Genomic DNA, 19634 nt, shown 5'->3' on the forward strand with positions numbered 1-19634 from the left:
ACGCACACTTAGCGCTGTGTGTGCGCCGCTCGTTCGTGGCGCGGTTAATGTTTGTTGAAATTTTTCACTTTGGCGAACCTTCCGCGATCCAAAGGAGACTTACAAACATTTAGTAATTGTAGTTAATCATGTCTGTACCTCTACTACATATATTATTTTGATATTGTTCTGAAGCTATTTTTTGTGACATTTTATGCAATTTACTATTTTATGTGGGAATAAGCCACAATCTAAGTTTTAATCATGTTTATTTGATGTTTCAAATACATACTAAAAATATCTTTTAAAATATTTCAAACGTATGGTGTTGATTTTGCGAGTAAACTAAATGTAAGACCAAATGTTTACCATGTCGGGATGGTATCATGTGTTTTTTTTTTGTTTTTTCCTCGTTATTTACTACGGGATCACGAACATCAGAATTTAACTATAATCATTGCATGTGGTGTCTTTTTAGAGACAAATCACATGCCATGATTTTTCTGATATTCTCTGATTTTCTTCTTCTGATTTATTTTCATCTGACTGTCGGATGTTCTCAAGTTAAAGTTGATTTCAAGTAATCGAATGAACTATCTTCCAATAAAGTCACCCCAGGAACGCAGCTCAGCAGCTCATAAATATTAGCAATATAATTTTAATAAAAGTCATCTACTTTAAAATGTAAAATATTTGTCTGAACGGTCAATGTGATTAAGTCAGATAAAATTAAATTATTTCCGAAGTAGAAATCGAAACTTGATTTCAAACTCAAATTGTGGCTTATTCCCAAATAAAATAGTAAATCTCATTTTGTATTTCTCACAATAATTTCTCAACAATGTTGAAGACAAAATTAAAATCACCTTTTTTTTACATTAGTCCGCATTTATATTTATTACAACTTCTATTTTCCTTCAGACAGCTTTAAGTTGTTTCTTTAAATGGTCCTTATGTTGAAGATCCCACAATAAGGATTTTCTAGGGTAAGCATCAATAAGTTTGATAATATTTCCTTTCGACCACTCCCGTTACTAACAAGTGGGTATTCAACTCAGACTCGCCAAAACCAACAAACATTTCGGGAACCCGTCCAAATACGTATTCCAAACCATTAAAGTGTTCGTTGAAAAACCGACAAAAGTTGAAAATACGTACTAATCTGTACGTATTTAATACGTCCAATAATAGGTACGTACGTGTTGCGCGCAAGCGCACGGCGCTGATCGGCGCGCTATGTATACGTTTACTAAAACAAATAAATTGCATGTTATAAAAATTAATTTATATTTATTAGTTTATGAGTTTACACAGTTAAATTGTTTATAAAAAATCTAGTTACTTCCGACGCAAATGCAAGTTTGAAATTCTAATTCAGCGGGTCAAAATACATAAAAAAATAAAATTTGAAACTTGGTGGACTTTGATGGGCCATGAAACAGCCCTGGCTCCTGGACTAAATGGTTCATGTAGCCTTCCTTTTTTTAGATGTACTGACAATAATGTTTACTGATTGAATATAGCCTTAACAAAAACTAACTCTACAGTTCCTTTTGTTCGCATATGCGTTTATGTCGTTAATACACATAATATATAATTCTTTATATATACTATTAATTATTAATAACTTACTTTTGTACATGTTTATTTATATAGCCATGAAACAACAGGTGAGTATAACCAGTACTCTGCATTGGCATTTGTAAACAATAAATATCATACAAATATTTTGGAACGACATAAAAAAAATAAAATTTAAGAGAAAATTTTTTTAGTTTTTTATTTTTCACCAGTTCATCTCTCCGCTCTAAAACTGCAATTATATAGAAAATGGATCAAGGATTAGTAACACTAAGTTGGGGGAAATTATGAAAGCTTTTATGTATATTATCGGTTTACAACGTTCTCCGTCTTCCGATACCCATTCGCCATTCCTCTCTGTCCGCACATTGATCTAGGTTGCAGACCTCTTTCATCCATGGCTATGTTTATTTCTGCCTGCCAACCTTTCCTGCTACCCTTTCTACCTCTTCTTCTTCTACCTTGCGGTTTTCAGTTTTGTACTTGTTTTGGGATTCTGTCTTCATGCATTATTTGTACGTGACCAAACCATCGCAGTTGTATTTCGTTGATTTCGTCATTTATTCTATGTGTGACCTTCATTATTTCTCGTATTCGTTCATTGGCGACATGTTCTCTTCTTGATCTTCCTGCAGCTCTTCTCCAGAAATCCATTTCGGTGACCTCTAACATTCATTTTGATTTTTCCTTCAGAGGCCATACTTCGCAGCTCTATGTTATAATGCTTTTCACTACGGCGTTATAGATATTTTTCTTGTTTTGGTTGTTTATCTGCTTATCCCAGAGTACTGAGTTTAGGAGCGCAATTGCTTTCCTACCCTGAGTTTCGTTCTTTAATGGCTTCGTCCAGTGTTTCATCATTCGTGATTTTCATACCCAGGTATTTATATTCGTTACATTTACTGATTGTTTCTCCTCCTTATAGTATCATGAGCTGCTGCGTTCCACCGATATTCATATATTTGGTTTTTCCTATGTTGATCTCTAGTCCCCATTTCCTGTCTTTTAAAGCCTTTTAAAGGTTTTCCTATAAAACTTTTATGTCCGGTTCCAAAAAAACTGTAAAAACAGATCAGCTCATCTGTGACAATTATTACTCTTCTCCTTGTAGAGTTTCTGTTTTAACTGATCATTGAATTTTCCAATATATTCTTAAATACTACTGTTAATGCAGTGGAAACCAGTTTAGAAGTTGTAAACTGTGGCCTTAATCATAGACTGAAATTTTACTCGAGATATATTGATTTCTAATAGGGCTTTTCATTCACAGTCATTTGTTTCGAGCTTCTGTCATATGTCGTATAATCCGTGTATATTTATATTATACACAGATTATACAACATATGACAGAAGCCCTATTGATTCGATGAATCGATGAAGAGCCCTATTGATTCTTATTTGTCAAATCGTGATCACTGAGTATGTTCACTTCAACCATTGTGATTCCTGAGGTTGGTATCACTCAAGGCTCAGTATTTACATTAGTGACGTGGTATACTCTTAAGATACCGCAGTTAACACCGATTTATTTGCTGATGACACTACTTTATATGTAAGCTATCACCCTTCTGAATTTGACACTCTTGATTGCCAAACACCTGAAGAAAACTTATTCAATTGGTTTTTAACTAACCGTCTCTCTTTGAACAACTAGAAATCACAAGGTGTTAATTTCAGAAATAACACTGATATTGGACACACTGCTCTATCACAATGTGCAACTGAGGCGAAGTTTCTGGGGGTACACTTTGGTGTAGGGAAACAAGTTGTACAAGGGAACAACAAAGTTAATTTGATAAAGCTTTCCCGAAAACTTTTTTATTTCAGGAATCTTGTACAAGTGACTTCCATGGAAACTATTATTCTTAAGTACCTATTATTAATTTTAGTAGATTTAGTTCACATAATAACTGATATCAAAATGATATCACCTTCTAATTATATTCATTATTAGGAATATAACAACAAATATATTAAAATTGAATTTATTATTTTAAAAATGAGTATTGTTTTTATTGAGCTAAAATAAATTTGGCCATATTTTCACAATCGATTTGAAAAAAATAATTTTCTGGATAATAATTAATTTTCATTAAGACGCTAATATAGCCGATCAAACCAAGAAGATACTTTTAATAATCTTGTTTTAAACTTCAAACGAGAAGAAAGTGGATACAGATAAAAAGATTTAATAAATGAAACTTAATAATATGTAGATACAAACTCAAGAAGGAACAAATTGAAAGCAAAACAATATATACAAAAACCAATGTAGATTAAAACTAAGTTGATATGAATGAAACAAGGATTAGCAGTAATAGTTTTGCACTACTTACATGTAATCCAATCAAATCATACAATCATAGGCGTAACCAGGATAATCCTAAGGTGGGGGGTTACAACTACTAGAAGGTCTCTGAGGGATATGGTGTTAAGCGTATAGAGCTCAAAGTACATCCCAATGGGGGGGGGGGTTATAACCCCCAAAACCCCCCTGGTTACGCCTATGAATCAAATGATACCTTACAGATTGAGTCGGAGATGATGACCCCAGCGAAAGATGTGAGTAATTATTCTGTGTTTTATACTTTGTTATATCTCGAATTCTTTCTTTTTGTTTTAAAAAAGTAGTAAGATTGTTTTTCATTTACTAATATCGAAGTCATTTTTTACTGAAATTATTGCTATTACCATGGGATAATACAAAAACAATGAACAAGGGGTTCAGATAAATCAGAAAAATACGCTAGTATAGCGTTTTAATTGCAGTAGAGCCCGATTGCATTTTTCTATTGATTTTTTTGGTATTAATGGTAATTACCAAAATGGTAATAGCGACAAACAATTTTTGGTGAATGTAATACAAACATATGTTTATGTTGATCAGTATTTTAGCGGCAGTTAAGATGTTTTACTTAGCATGTAATGTCCCAAAATGCACGCAAGATCTGAATTTGTGTGCCAATTGTGCAGTAAAGTGAGAGCAACAAAAAAAGTTTTGACAGTTGACAGTTTAGTGTTAGTAAAATTGGACCGTTACACGTCAGAACAAGATGTTTTTATAGGGCTTTTCATCAATTGTCATTTGTTTCGAGCTTCTGTCATGTGTCACATAATATTAATATATCTACGTCATACGTCTTCGGTTTGTATCATTGGTAATACCAATAACGTACGACGTAGATATATTAATATTATGTGACACATGACAGAAGCTCGAAACAAATGACTGTGAATGAAAAGCCCTATTGTTGAACAATAATTTAAAAGTAATGAGAGTTTGACTACCAGAGTTCGAAAATTTCGTACAAAATATACAGTCGAGTCCGCGAGTCTTTACCCGTGCGTCATTAATACCTGGCGAGATAAAACACATACTTTTTATCTAGCATCATTCTCTTCCACGCATGAAACTCATGACAAACCAGCTGCCGTTTGTTATTAAGTAACAACACATATTATTTTAATGAACCATCTAGAATCAGTGCATTGAAAAGAGATAGGTAAAAAAAAGACGATTCGGTATGTTTTCATATTTTAAGCACAATTTGTTTGACGTTTCTGCTTCGTTTAGTTTTGTGGCTGTCAGTCAGTTGAATTTTTTGCGGTTTTAGTCGAATTTTTGCGTTTTGAAGTTTCTTTATATTACACAAACAGTTGTTTTCACAACTAATTTTATATTGGGCTTTGAAAGTAATTATATTTTGGCAATTAATATTTAAAACATACAAAGCTAACGTCATTCACACAGCAAAGAAATGATTGTGTTTAGGTTTCCGTCAAAGTGAATAAAATAACAAAAATAAAATATGTTATTGATTTTTTTTATAAATTGTTTATTTATTTATTACTCAATAATAAAAAAAAATCATTAAGCTACTTCAAATGTAGCTGTAATTCTGCACAAAAATTTTGAAGCAAAACTTACATTTGACATTCTATATATTTGATAACGTCAAATTTTATAATAAAACCCGCAATCGGAACAGTAGCCACTTTCTGTCACTTGTAGCGTGAAATAGATTTCTGACTTATTTCGTATGCTTTAAATGATGACGCATGGGTAAAGACTCGCGGACTCAACTGTATGTAGACTCAATAAAAAATTCAGGGAGACTGGATAAATTGGTGATGCTAATACATTGATCATCCAAAACCAGCCGTTCAAAGGTCAATATCAAATCAATGCGTGACAGTGTCGGTAAAAGTTCAGGAACATCAATTTGGTCTCATGGACAAGAATTTCAAATTTCAAGAAGCTCTGTTTAGCATATGCTCACTGAAGATCTGCATCTCCATGCTTACAAAGTTCAACTGACACAAGAAATGAAGCGTAATGATCACGCACAGCGAAGAGAGTTCGTTGAATGGATTATTGAACATCAACAAAAACATTTGGGTTGGGTACACAATACAGCGTTTGTTTAATTCACAAAATTGTTTTGGTAATAGGTACACGACCCTATTGGCGGTTTATGATAAGGAAAGTACTAAATAGAAAGAAAACAATTATTAATTTTAGATAAAGCAAGAAAACATGAATGAAGAAAGTCGAGCCTAACAAAAATGAAACCTGTAGCTAGAGCTGTAAAGTATATAATGAATTATAGAATAAGTCTAAACCAATAACAAGAAATGGAGGAACATATTCCTTTATTTCATAATTTTAACCTAAATCACGTTTTTGATGCGAAAAATACGCGAATTAATGAAATTTGCAATTAACACAGATTGATTCAAATCAAGTTTAGTATGATTATTATTGCCAACAATGCTCTCGTTATTATAATTTGAAATACACCAATGTCGTTTTCATGGACATCTCGAAGCACATAATGATACAGATCTTTTCTTTTCTTAATAAGATATGAACAATATATCGTGCGCAAATCCCAAAAACAGATTGTCGTCTAGCGAATGGGGGAATGTTGATAAAATTATTTTCCCGAGTGTAAATCAGACGAGTGTCTTCTATATAATGTTGTCTTTACCACAAATGATTTCGATAATGATTTAAAAATTATTGTTTACTGTGTATACCTTAATCTTATTGAATTGCTTAAATTTAGTAAATTGGTATATAGTTTGGCAGGCTATTGCAGTCTAATACAGATGCAATTGCTATTTAGAGTAGGGACACATGGAGTTCTCTAATAGTTTTATCCATTTTAATCGACTTCGTATTGTTTAATTTAATACTTTTAAGTATGCAGTCAACGATTTAACCACTGTTTGGTTTTGCGGTTATTAGCGAAATTACTTCAAAGTTCACCGAAGATTGTCCGAAAACGATTGATCTGAACAGTTATTGTAATCCATTTCAAATTGTAATTTAAATTTTTTATTTAATTAAATACTTATACCAATAGCAATAGAAGTTTTTTACTTCGGTGCTAAAGTTTTTTAACTAAATGGTATAGGTACAGCCAACAGGCTATTGATTATGTATGTTCAAAATAAGAGAGCTAAACTAAGAGATTTTATTGTTTCATATGGCCAGTGGACCTCTAAATATGAAAAAACCGTGGAGTACCATCATTTAAAAGGGTGCGTTTTTGAGAAAGGGGTGAATTAGTCCCTAGGCACAGGGTGAATTAGGGTGAGTTCAATGAACTTTTGGTACAAACACGTCTTGAGAAAAATTGTTCCAAGTTAAATTTGCTATCGAAATATCATCTTTTAAGGTGAAAAATATTTTTATTTACGAAATATATTAAAAAAACCAAAAAAACGCGACAGAAACCACTTTTGTTTTTTGCCCCACCACTTTTTTCCACGGGTATATAGGAATAGTTATTGCTTCACAGAACAAAAAAAAATTCCATCCTTCCCCTTTACAATGTCGCTTGGTAGAAGTCTCTAGGAGTTATAGTTTCCGAAATAAGATTTTTCAAAGTTTGCCGCTTACAGCATTTTTGGAACATTTTTCCCATTATTTCGCAAACATTTTTCTACGCATTTCTAGGTCTATGCAATAGTACATTTAGTAGGAAGAGAAGTCAATTACCTTTAATGTGAAGGTTGTACGACTATAACAACATCTAGTGATGTTTTTTAAAAATTTTATACTTTTAATGATATTTGATACTTTTTACGATTATTTTTTCATTACAACTTTTTTCTTGTACATTTAGTTATTACACATTGTGCAATAAAAAAAAACCTTATTTTTTACTTTACAATGGTGTACTTATAGTTTGGCCTAGGCCTAGGTTTGGCCGGTAACATACTATGTAGGTACCTAAATGTACAAGAAAAAACGTTATGAGAAATTTAATTGCTGTGAAGCAATGCCTATACGTATATCCCCGTGGAAAAAGTTTTTTTGCTTTTTTTTAATATACTTTTGTAAAAAAAATATTTTTGACTTTAAAAGGTGATATTTCGATAGTAAATTTATTCAGGAGCAATTTTTCTGTAGACGTGTTTGTACCAAAAGTGTATAGAAGAACTCACCCTAATGCACCCTGTGCCTAGGGACTAATTCACCCCTTTCTCGAAAACGCACCCCTTTAAATGGTAGCACTTCGCGGTTTTTTCATATTTAGAGGTCCATTGACCATATGAAACAATGAAACTCCGGTAACGTTGTAGTTCTTTTCTAAAGTACATAATCAATAGCCTACAACTCCCGGGAACTATTCCAATTTAGCCGAAAATATAATAGAGTTTATTTTTGCAGTACAACAGGTCAAGCAGATCTATATGAAATATAGCAGAAAAAAATATCTGGTTTATATTAAAGATCCAATGGAAAGACAATAAAGTAGAAAAAGTAACGACAAAGAGGTACAATAGGTGAAAAGGGGTGAAATAGATATAGCAAAAGGTAGTTGAGGTGCAAGGAAAGAGGTGTGTTCATTAAACAAACAAAATATAAACCATAACCCAGAAGATGAAAGGATAAAAATTTGAAGGTATAACAGAAAGATAATAGAAAGAAAACCAAAGATAAAAAATAATAGAAGAAATTTTATGCAACAGGGTCTTGGTTAAGAAATGGTTACAACTGGCAGATTCTCTATTAAGTGACAGAGTAAAACTGAAAAATATAACCACATTACATAATATCAATACAATCAGTGGTATGAATAAAAACGGAGTATAAACTCACGAGTATATTCTCATGAGTATGTACGAGCATAAAGTATAAGTTTATACTCTATTTCATAGGAATAAAAATATTGTGATGTGATGAGTTTCTACTCACAGTACATAAGAGTATATGGAGTATATATATACTCCAACATTTGGAGTATAAACTACATCATCATTTTTATTGATACGAGCCATTATGTATAGTTGAGATTGTTTAATACTGAATCGACCCAAACAAAAAATTTCGAGGGCATCTCATAGCTTTGAAGTAAGTAGTTCTAGAAGTTCAGGAGAGATAGAGTGAAATTCAAAAAGAAATTGAGAAGTAAAGAGGAAGATAAAAAGAAAATGATCGGGCACTGCTCTAAAGATATAGAAGAAATAGAAACTAAAATATAGAAGGAAATAATAAATTCAATAAAAAATCATAAATAATCAATATTTCTATTTCTTTCTGCCAATCACTTTTCCATAGTCTCCTTCATATTGGGACCTTACTGTTACTACAAGAAACGGTTATATACCAAAGTTATAACGGTTATATACCAATTTACACTTATATCCACAGGAACTTTTATACAATCGTATACTGGTAATTTTTGTATTATTTAGATTATTCTGGGATTAAAAACAACAAAAATAAGAAGACACCATAATTATTAAAATAAATTTATGCTAATTTTGAATTTAGAACAATAGTATACATATACACAACAGTCTTTTTTATAGAAACTGGCCGAAACTTTGGCTTCTAGATAAATTATATAAAATTGTCCAAAATATACTACACACTAAAATTTCCATTTTTCTCAACAATATAAATAAAGTGTCGGGTTCTTAAAGTCCCTTCAGAACTAATAATAAATTTATCACATTACAGTTGTAGTATCGCGTATGTTCATTCGCCACGACATTCTGCTAAGGGTTCCATTTTGATCGTCGCCATTGTGTCTTTAGGGTGCGGTGTGGAAGTATGCATTGGCTTGACCAAATCGTCAATATCTTCTTGGAAGAGATTCTCTGGACGAGGTGATGTGAATGCTCTGGCGGGCTTATAGGTCATTCCCGATACACCTGAAATATTATAATATGATGAAACCTGACTCAAACGTACACAAAAATACAAAATAATGTTAAATACACATATTGTTGGAATTTATGTTCCTAGGTATATTCTTTTTTTTTCTTGATGTCATATTAAATCCGTGACCAGACATCTCGTAACGCGACAATTCGTAACCAGAAAAGTGGTAACGGACAACTCGTAACGGCGACAGTTCGTAACAGCGACAGTTCGTAACTATACAAATTCGTAACGGACAATTCGTAACGTCAAAATGGAATTATTCTGTTTATTTTTTTAAACGTGGAAACTGTTATTACAGTTATAATTGAAATTATGTTTAACAATTTAACGAATCAGTACCGGGATACACATGTTTAACACATTTTATATTTCGTGTTTCAGAATATATTAAAAGTCTTTAAACAAAAACAAATATTTAAATACATAAAAACTTTTAACAATATTTTTAAAAGTTTATCCCTCTTATTGTTTCTTAAATTTGCATATACCTAGACAAAGGAATAATGAAGTAATTCGTAAAGCCGACAACCGTCTTTAGACATTCCCAACTTTCTATGTAAACATTTTGCAAAGGAAAGATTATAATAACCTTATTAAATGCCTTAAAAATGTTTATCCTGATACTGATTCGTTAAACTGATAAACATAATTTCATTTATAACTGTAATAACAGTTAGTTCCCACGTTAACAAAAATAAACCGAATAATTCAATTTGGACGTTACGAATTGTCCGTTACGAATTTGTATAGTTACGAACTGTCGCCGCGCCGTTACGAAGTGTCGCCGTTACGAATTGTAGCTGTTACGAATTGTCCGTTACCATTTGTCCGGTTACGAACTGTCGTGTTACGAGATGTCATGGAATCATTAAATCTCCCTAACGTTGGCAATTACATTGGCGAGTTGTTGAGAGTTTTCAGCTAATGGGAATTGTTGTTCAGCATTGTGTATTCCTGTCCAATCGCAAATATTCTTGAGCCATGGCATGTGCTTTCTTTCAATTCTTCTGCGGCAATCGATTTAACCTTTTATGATAAGCTGAATGCATCTTGGTCTCTTCTAGAATTGACCTAGGTACGAAATTTTTCTTATTTTAATAGTTTTTTAATAAAATTTTTTAACAGGTCTCTCTTTAAGTTTAACTATCTCGGTCTCTTCTAGAATTGACCTAGGTACGAAATTTTTCTTATTTTAATAGTTTTTTAATTAATAAGCTTTTTAATAGGTCTCTCTCCAAGTTTAATTAGAGCACTGATGTCGTCTTCTTGTATCATTTTTAATAGTTCTGGTGGAATATTATCTGGTCTAGTTGCTTTCTCGATTTTGGCTAATTTTATCGCATGAAGAACTTCAAATTTTAAAATGTTTAACATCTCTTATTTAGATAATTAAAAAAAAAAGGAATAATTTCCCTTTTTATTGATTTTGCAATGACATTAACAATATTTTTAATTTACCTATTCCAACGTCCATACTGTTTCCTATATTCATATTAATCGAAGGTTCCATCGAGCTCGATACCGTCAAGCCCAACGGCGAGGAAATCGGACTTTCCATGGCTGATTCTGCTGGACTTATCCTTAAATCTTGAATACTACCTGCTGGGCTGCCCATATTTCTCATTGATGCTAAGTGACTCAAACTCTGTAAAATTTCAAAATATTAGATCTGGTAAAAATCCTAATCCGTTGACTAAATTTACCATTGGAGGAGCTCCATTACTGGGAGGCATTGACATATTGCCGCAATGTCCTGCTAGTGCTAAAGAGTTTACCAAACTAGCTACAGGATTGGTGTCGTGTGCTGTACTTTGGTTGTGTGCCGCAGCAACCATGCTGCACATTTGCTGTCTAAGACCTTGGGCTACAGCTGCTACGGCAGCAGCCGCTGCTGCTCCAGGGGATACGTTCGGGTCAGAGCCATTGCTGCAGGAATTCTGGTTTTGATAATTGGAAATAGTTACGCCGTCCTGAAATACCATAAAATATATGTTATTATGTAGATGTCAGATATAAAGTACAAATATTAAGGTAACATATACAAGAGTACAAGTGTGAACTGTGAACTTCGGTATTTAATGTCACGATAGAAGGAGCAATAAGAATGGTCTGCCGCAACAGAAGGTATAATAACAATATCGAAGTCTAACTTGTGGCCTATACCGATGACAGACTACTGGTTGAAGACAAAAAAATAACAGGCCTAATAAAACTAGGTAACGGTCAATTAAGAAAATGAACTGCAAAATAGGAACGAAGACATCGTCATATTTATAAAAGCACCAAAACTCAGGTGAACGGGATATCTAGAAAGAACCAAGTTATTCACAAAATTTCACAAAAATTGAGACCAATGGTCAGTGGACGTTGAAAAGCTTGGACTCGTGAAGCTGGGGTGCCATATTTAAACACAGGAAAATAATGGAAAAGTCTTAAAAACAACCTGCTAGTTTCCACAATCATAAATTTGACAGGATGACACGTTCCACAATTAAAATCACGTTTCACAATTTAAACTTCCCCTGTTCCAGTGTTCTCATACATCAAAGTTTGTCCGACTAGACACCGTTAAGCTATTAACAAATGTTCAGTTTGCTATTAATAATTTTTTTTGGACGCGGGATCCAGGCCTAACGCCAAAGTCACACAACCAACTAAACAATATCATTAGTCTTAGCAGCAGATGTTCGACCGAGGAAACGAGATAAGTATTTAAACTGAAATATTTATATGAAATCGAAATAAGTTATACTGATTATAGATCGTGTTAAATTCAGTACTCCACAAATTTGTAACAAAACAATTACTACAGTCGGAAAAATGAAAGAATACCCATAACCGATCACATCAATCACATATTTTGTATTTGCTGTTTTTTTTTCATAAATAACAAACAAGAGAGATAGCTTATTAATAATCTGAATAATATGTGATTGATGTGATCGTTCATGGGTATTCTTTCATTTTTCCGACTGTACGTAGACTCTAGACAATGAAACTAAATGCATACAATAACTGCAATATCTGTAAGACATTTCGTTTCGCAACCTAAACTCAAATGCCATTAATCGCTCAGCAGATGAAGATAATCTTGTCATGCGCATTCAAGACTTCTTATCCAGAGGGTGCCTATTCGTTCCGAATGTTGGCAACTATCATAGAAATTCACATTTTATTGACTGTATGATATATTGTGCGATTGCCATATCAAACAAAGGTGTCAAATTTTGAAATCAGAACATTCGTCTATTGTCTATTTCCTGGTCCTTTTCTCGTAAACTTTTACTTGTAAAACCTATTGTGGAAGTTCATATTGCTAGTAGTTTCACATGACATGACCCCGAAATTACATACAGTTTACGTATTTACATTGTGTTAAAAATATGGCAAAGCTTGACAAATAAGGAAGTAGATATGGAACTGATAACCACAATCCAGAGTTTGTATTGCAATACCATAAATCAGGTAAGAACAGGCAATCTTATTTCCAGCAAATTTACGAATAACGCCGGAGTCAGACAAGGAGGGGTATTGAGCCCGCTACTGTTTATTTGTGTAATAGACGAAGTAATTAAAAAGTGCTGGCCAAAAATAAAAAAAATATACCATAGGATACAGAAACCTACAACAAATAAAAATCGAAGCCTGTGTATTTGCAGATGATATTGTTATTGTGGCAAGAACTTAAAGAGCTTTGGAGGAGAACATAAGAATCTGGGAGGCAGAATTAAAAAATTACAATCTAATAATTAATATGGAAAAAACAAAAGTAATGGCAATATCCAAGAAAGATGTCAACCTAAATATTGAAATCAAAGGCAAAAAATAGAACAGGTAGATACATTTAAATACCTTGGAATAATTTTAAATAAGAAAGGGACACAAGAAGACGAAATTGGAAATAGGATAAAAACAGCCACAAGAACATATCATTCGCCATATAAAAACTTCCTAAATAAAAAAGAAATAACAAAGAAAACCAAAATGATAATATTTAAAACAGGCAGGAAAAGAGATTGCAAGCCGCGGAAATGAGGTATTTAAGAAAACTCGTGGGAGCTAGGAGAACCGATAAAAGACGAAGCGAAGATATTAGAAGAGAATTAAAAGTAAAATCATTAAAGGAAAAAATTCATGAAAATAAATTAAAATGGACTGGTCACTTATTTAGAATGAACGACGACAGACAGGTTAAAATGACATGGGAAGCGAGGCCGATAGGGGAAAAACAGGAGAGGCCGATCAAGGAAAACGTGGAATACCAGTGTGATAGAAATATTGCAGAATACAGGAAAATTGTGGCAGGAAGCCAAAGAATTAGCTAGGGACCGAAAAAAGTGGCGTAAGTTCGCAGAGAATAACGAGTAAAGGAGACACCTCGACACCTTACGGTATAAGAGGATCATCGATTATGTTATGTTATGTATGTTATGTAAAAATATAGCATTCTTTACCCACTCTTATAAGGTCCTTGACATTAGTAACGTGACCAACGCCAGAAATCTTAAGAATGACCCTGTTTTTTCAATTACCGTTGCAAAGTTAATCAAGATTAATCTTTTACATTAACAGTAGTGTGAGTAAGAATTTTTGGACATAGGGGTAACTTAGTAAATTAACATTATCTTCAAGTCAACAGTCAACACTCTTTCTGTACGACAAAAAATAAGATGCTAAATGAAGTAGGAAGTAATAATAATACTTACATGTAGTCTAGGATATGTAGTCATATGGGGTTCTTCCTTAATTTGATGTGAATCTCTAAAAACAACTGCTCTGATTACACCTCGTATATGTTCATCTGGCCAAACTCCTAATAAAATTCTCTGTGGTCGTCCTCTTCCTTTTGGTCTTAAATCTAAAAAGCGAATTATAAAAATTAGGAATATCAAAATTATTAAAAAGTTTCTTGATGCTGAAAGCAAAAGTAATGTACATACACATACAATATACACATACAACGCACGTGATGTTTAGAGCACGAGCGACAGCGGCGCGAGCGCTATACGTCGCGTAAGTTCGCAAAAAGTACTTCACGCACAGTTTCATACAATATTTTATCTACGATAAACAAATAAAAAAAACTAACTCTTCGTCACTGGAATTCATTACTATTCTACAAAATTTTTTGAACTTTGACATTTAAAAATTCTAACTTCTTTCAAACCACAAAACTGTCAAAACTTTTGTTGTAATTTATTGCTCACATGTCATCACCATGACAACGCGAAAGTTAAGGATATTTGATTATATGAAAGTGTGCCAAAAAAGAGTGCGAAAAAATAAATCCCATTTAAAATACGTTGTTACTTCACGCACACTTTAAATCCTTCACACACTGCTATGTATAATGACAGTTTTCACAAACTAAAAACTCTATCTCATATTATGTATAAGTTTTTAGTTTGTGAAAACTGTCATTATAGATAGCAGTGCGTGAAGGATTGAGAGTGTGCGTGAAGTAACAATGTATTTTAAATGGGATTTACTTTTTCGCACTGTTTTTGGCACACTTTCATTATAATCAAATATCCTTAACATTCGCGTTGTCATGGTGATGACATATGTGAGCAATAAATTACAACAAAAATTTTGACAGTTTTGTGGTTTGAAAGAAGTTAGAATTTTTAAATGTCAAAGTTATAAAAATTGTAGAATAGAAATGAATTCCAGTGACGAAGAGTTACAGTTTTTTTATTTGTTTATCGTAGATAAAATATTGTATAAAACTGTGCGTGAAGTACTTTTTGCGAACTTACGCGATGTATAGCACTCGCTCCGCTGTCGCTCGTGCTCTAAACATCGCGTTTATTTATATCTATTTTATTGTTCGCAAATAACTATTTTATTGTTCTTAGAGATTTAATTAATAAATAAATAAATTGAAAAAAAAAAGAATTTTACTGCTTTTGCAATCAGTATATTTTTTTCCTTTTTACTTGTTTTCAAATATTTGATGTTTACCACACTGTACACAAATGATTCTTTTGAATCTACATGTACAGTTCATTTAAGAAAAAATTAATTATTAAATAACCTCGTTTAAAATTTAATGCCTATACACCATACACAAGTACATTCATGCTAATTGCGTAACATAAAACGGGAAGCAGCAACATTCAGAAGATACAAAAGACTAACATTATTAGAGAAAAACTACAAAAGAGTTTACTTCTTATCCTTCTTCTTTTTGCGTAGACATGACGCTGTATGATTTTCAATGTTCTTCCAGAAAGTTGTCGTTCCATCGTTTTTTTGGTCTTCCCACTGATCGTCTTCCTATTGGTTAACCGTCTCTCGCCGTCTTTACGGAAATTAATTAAGGAATGCAGCGGGCGTGCTATACTACTACTATACATGAGTTTCATCCTCCTCCTCTATCTTTTCTCCTTCGTAAGGATGTAGAGGCATCATGTAAGTCGTTTGATTATTTCTGTCTAATTATCTCCCTCCTGCGCGTGTTGTTTTGCTTCGGAGAATGAGTAACCAATCATGTCCTTTATTTGGCCCGACCATCGTAATGGAGATCTTCCTCTGGATCTTCTGCTCTCTACGTTGCCTTCAACTATCATTCGTTCCATGCCTTCTCTTTTTCTAGTTATATGTCCAAAATATCTCAGTATATTTTGGTTGATAGTTGTGCTGAGTCTAGTTTTTATGTTAAAATCGACTAATATTGAATTATTTGTGCGATGTGCGGTCCATGGTATGCGCAACATTCTCCGGTAGACCCACATTTCAAATGCCATTACGTTTCATCACCCTCTCCTAAATTGGTGAAGGTCATTAGTGTATAGAAATGTAAGATTGCCATCCAATGTCAGATGACACCTTTGGAGGATATTTGGAGAGAGGGAAACAGAGAAACCCAATAGAAATCTAGCAAAATGTGTCGCAAATACATAGCAAAATAAAATACATACTGTCGCAAATAGCTACAATCGATATCAATTGGATTTTTAGCTTGAATTATAAATAGTAATACCATAGTATAAATAGTAATAGTTTTTGTTTAAGAGATGTCGCTGGATTGCGTCCCAATGGGGATTTCAATGATCTTTGAAATTTCCCTTAAATGGACTAGCTGGTTTTCGATTCAGAGGTGTGCACGCTAGCGCTATTGAGGAAGCCTGAAATTGCAGAAACAGCTCTCCAGCGATTGTGCATCCCTCTGAATCAAAAGCAAGCAAAACCATCTTTTACTTTTTTATCGATTTAATTTAAATTCAAATTGATAAGATTTCATATGGTCATAAAAGGATAATAAAATGTTACCTGATCCACCATCTGCAGAAGGTCCTAACATATTGTGAACACGGTTTGCATAGAGGACGAACGTCGGGTAGGGGATATCGTATTTTCTCGCAGCCTGTGATAGAGACAGTCCTTCCTTAAGTACTGAAAATATTGCCTCTGCCATAGTTTCGGGTCTCCATGATTTTAATGGTCCTCGTTCACGGAAGCGCAAGTTGTGTACAAGACTTTGATTCGTATTCCAACACTTTTGCCACATCGACTGCAACTGGTATTGGTAACTGTCTGCTAGAAAAAAGGAACAAAAATAAAAATATTAGTGATGTTGTCGATAAAACCGTATCGGATATATAAAATCATCACAATCATAATCAACATAATGTTATATTAATCTTTATTAAGGCTACAGAGTAATTTAGAACCAACAGTAGACTATTCTTTGGTTTTATTAATAAAATAAAGGTAAATAAACTAATATAAGCTCCAAGCGCCTATTGTTATAATCTAGTTTTGTCAAGATATTCATTTGATACAGGCTCAGTGGTACCTACAGCTTTTGTATTTTTTTAATATATGTATGTTCTTTCTTTCGTCATTAGAACCAGACAGAACTGGTATAAGGCAGAAACCATTAATACACAATAATATAATTAACTTAAACCCCCTAACATAAATATTATGATTACATCAACATTAGGAAAAGTGTGTTCAATTTCCACATGCGAAAAAACAATCCTATAGTTTTCTCAGTATCTACCACCCTAAATTACCACCCTCAATGTTAAAATCATTTATTAAGCCAAGTCTGAGCGATAATTCCTACCACCGATTTTTTTAAACCTATCAGTGAGAAATACAGACATTCATGGACAACGAAAAAGACAAAATCTCTCTCTAATTTTGCGTTCTTTTTTCGCTCTCTCTCTGATGCTGGCTCTCTTAGAGAAGAAAATTTTTTTTAGATCTCTATTACCTATAAGTTGGCGTAGACAACAAAAACCTTTTTTGCCCTTTGAACTAGTTAAAACGTAATCAGTACGAGTACATATGTATCTGCGAAAGACCAACTAAAACTCATACGAGAAACCGCGTGTGAACCCTGCTTACATGACGACTACCAGTGCGGGAGTGAAATAACAGTAGTATTGGTAAGCATTTTTATAAACTTAATTTAGCTATTGCCTGTACAACATAATTACCTCTCCTAATTCATTTGAACCACACCTGTGATATAGTCCTAATACTTATTTTAATAATTTTGCATAATATTATGGTAGGAGAGCCCAAGCGGAAACTGATTACAAAATACTGATGTATCTGATCCTTGTACTGAATTGAGTAGGCAACTTAAAATCGGTATTTCCGTACTTGTAACTAGTAACGTTTTAAAAATATCTTACACGTCCCTAGTAGTCGTAGCGGTATGGCCGGTATGACTTTCGAAAACAGAATTTGATCATAAGCGGGTGCGTAAAAAGATATCTTACACTGAGTATTTTATTTCTGCACCTATCTACATATTTAGAATAATCTCTCCCCTACTGCTCGGTCATAACTCATATTCCTCAATTTACTGTTCGAATCACAATCATTTACAATTACTGCAGATCATAATTCATAATCCCTCCACTACTGATAACACTATCTGCATATTTCGTTTTTAATTTTTAAGCATACAAAATGTAATATGTAATAAACAAAAATGTAATGTGCCGACAAGCTGAATTTGAGGGTAATACGATATTTTTATCGATGACGGTTTTAAGTAACATGAATCATTTTTCACCGTATTTTTCTATAACGAATATTTCTCTGCGAACGAATACACTGGTAGTAGGATGCGCAGAACTGTCTACGCAGTTAGCTGGTGCAGGTTGTGTCTCGCTTAGGTTTAATTTGCGCCGGGCCTAAGGCACGTCTTAAGCCTAAGATCTGTTGGTGCAACCAGGCATAAGTTACTTAAGAACTATATATTTTCGAAGGCAAACACAAGTAAAATAGGCAAAATGAAGTGTTGTAACGCTAATTGTTTGGCGAAAATATACACCAGTATTGAAGAAGAGGACATCCTGACAGAGGAGAAAGAGAATCACAATCATTCTAGTGATATTAATTTACCAAAGCAAGTTCTAAATAATAACTAAACGAAAATCTGTGGAGGATATCAAAGAAATACCTTCTAAATTCATTCGAGAGAAAATAAAAGTAAATCATTTGGTCGAACAAATAACAGTGCAAGGTATAGGTACAACGGGTCAGAAAAAAAGGTGTATTGTGCTCGGAGGAAAAAATGTCTAGGGTTGGCAAAAACAAAAAAGGAGTACATATGAGAGCCTCAAGAAATTAAATTTATATACAAATAAACACGATTTTTTTGTGATAATATGGGTAGGTACAGATATTATAATTTTCTCTTTCTTTAATAACTTACTTTTTTAATTAGTGCAGTCACTGAAGGTTTTCACCTCCGATTTCGTTGAACCTCCATCGATTTTCATGAAAATTGGTGAGAGGTGAGAGGATACCTCAAGGAACAAAGGTGACATGATGCCAACTTGCGCTTTTACCCTGGAGGTGGATGCGACCTCTTTTCTGGGGTGAAAATTATTTTATTAAAAATAATACCATAAATCGA

General features: G+C 33.2%; 1 protein-coding gene across 1 annotated transcript in view; it reads right to left on the reverse strand.

Moving 5' to 3' along the window:
* Positions 1–370: 370 nt before the first annotated feature.
* LOC114324569 (protein bric-a-brac 1-like) overlaps positions 371–19634 on the reverse strand; it is a 544677-nt gene continuing 525413 nt past the window's right edge. The window contains exons 3-7 of the mRNA XM_028272432.2: positions 17021–17287; positions 14452–14603; positions 11449–11715; positions 11204–11390; positions 371–9732 (exon numbers count right to left, since the gene is read on the reverse strand). Coding sequence (XP_028128233.2) covers positions 9557–9732; positions 11204–11390; positions 11449–11715; positions 14452–14603; positions 17021–17258 — 1020 coding nt within the window. The 5' untranslated portion in view covers positions 17259–17287 and the 3' untranslated portion in view covers positions 371–9556. The remainder of the gene's footprint in view (positions 9733–11203; positions 11391–11448; positions 11716–14451; positions 14604–17020; positions 17288–19634) is intronic.

The sequence above is a fragment of the Diabrotica virgifera genome, chromosome 7 (genome assembly GCF_917563875.1).
Source record: "Diabrotica virgifera virgifera chromosome 7, PGI_DIABVI_V3a".
Classification (NCBI taxonomy): Eukaryota; Metazoa; Arthropoda; class Insecta; order Coleoptera; family Chrysomelidae; genus Diabrotica; species Diabrotica virgifera.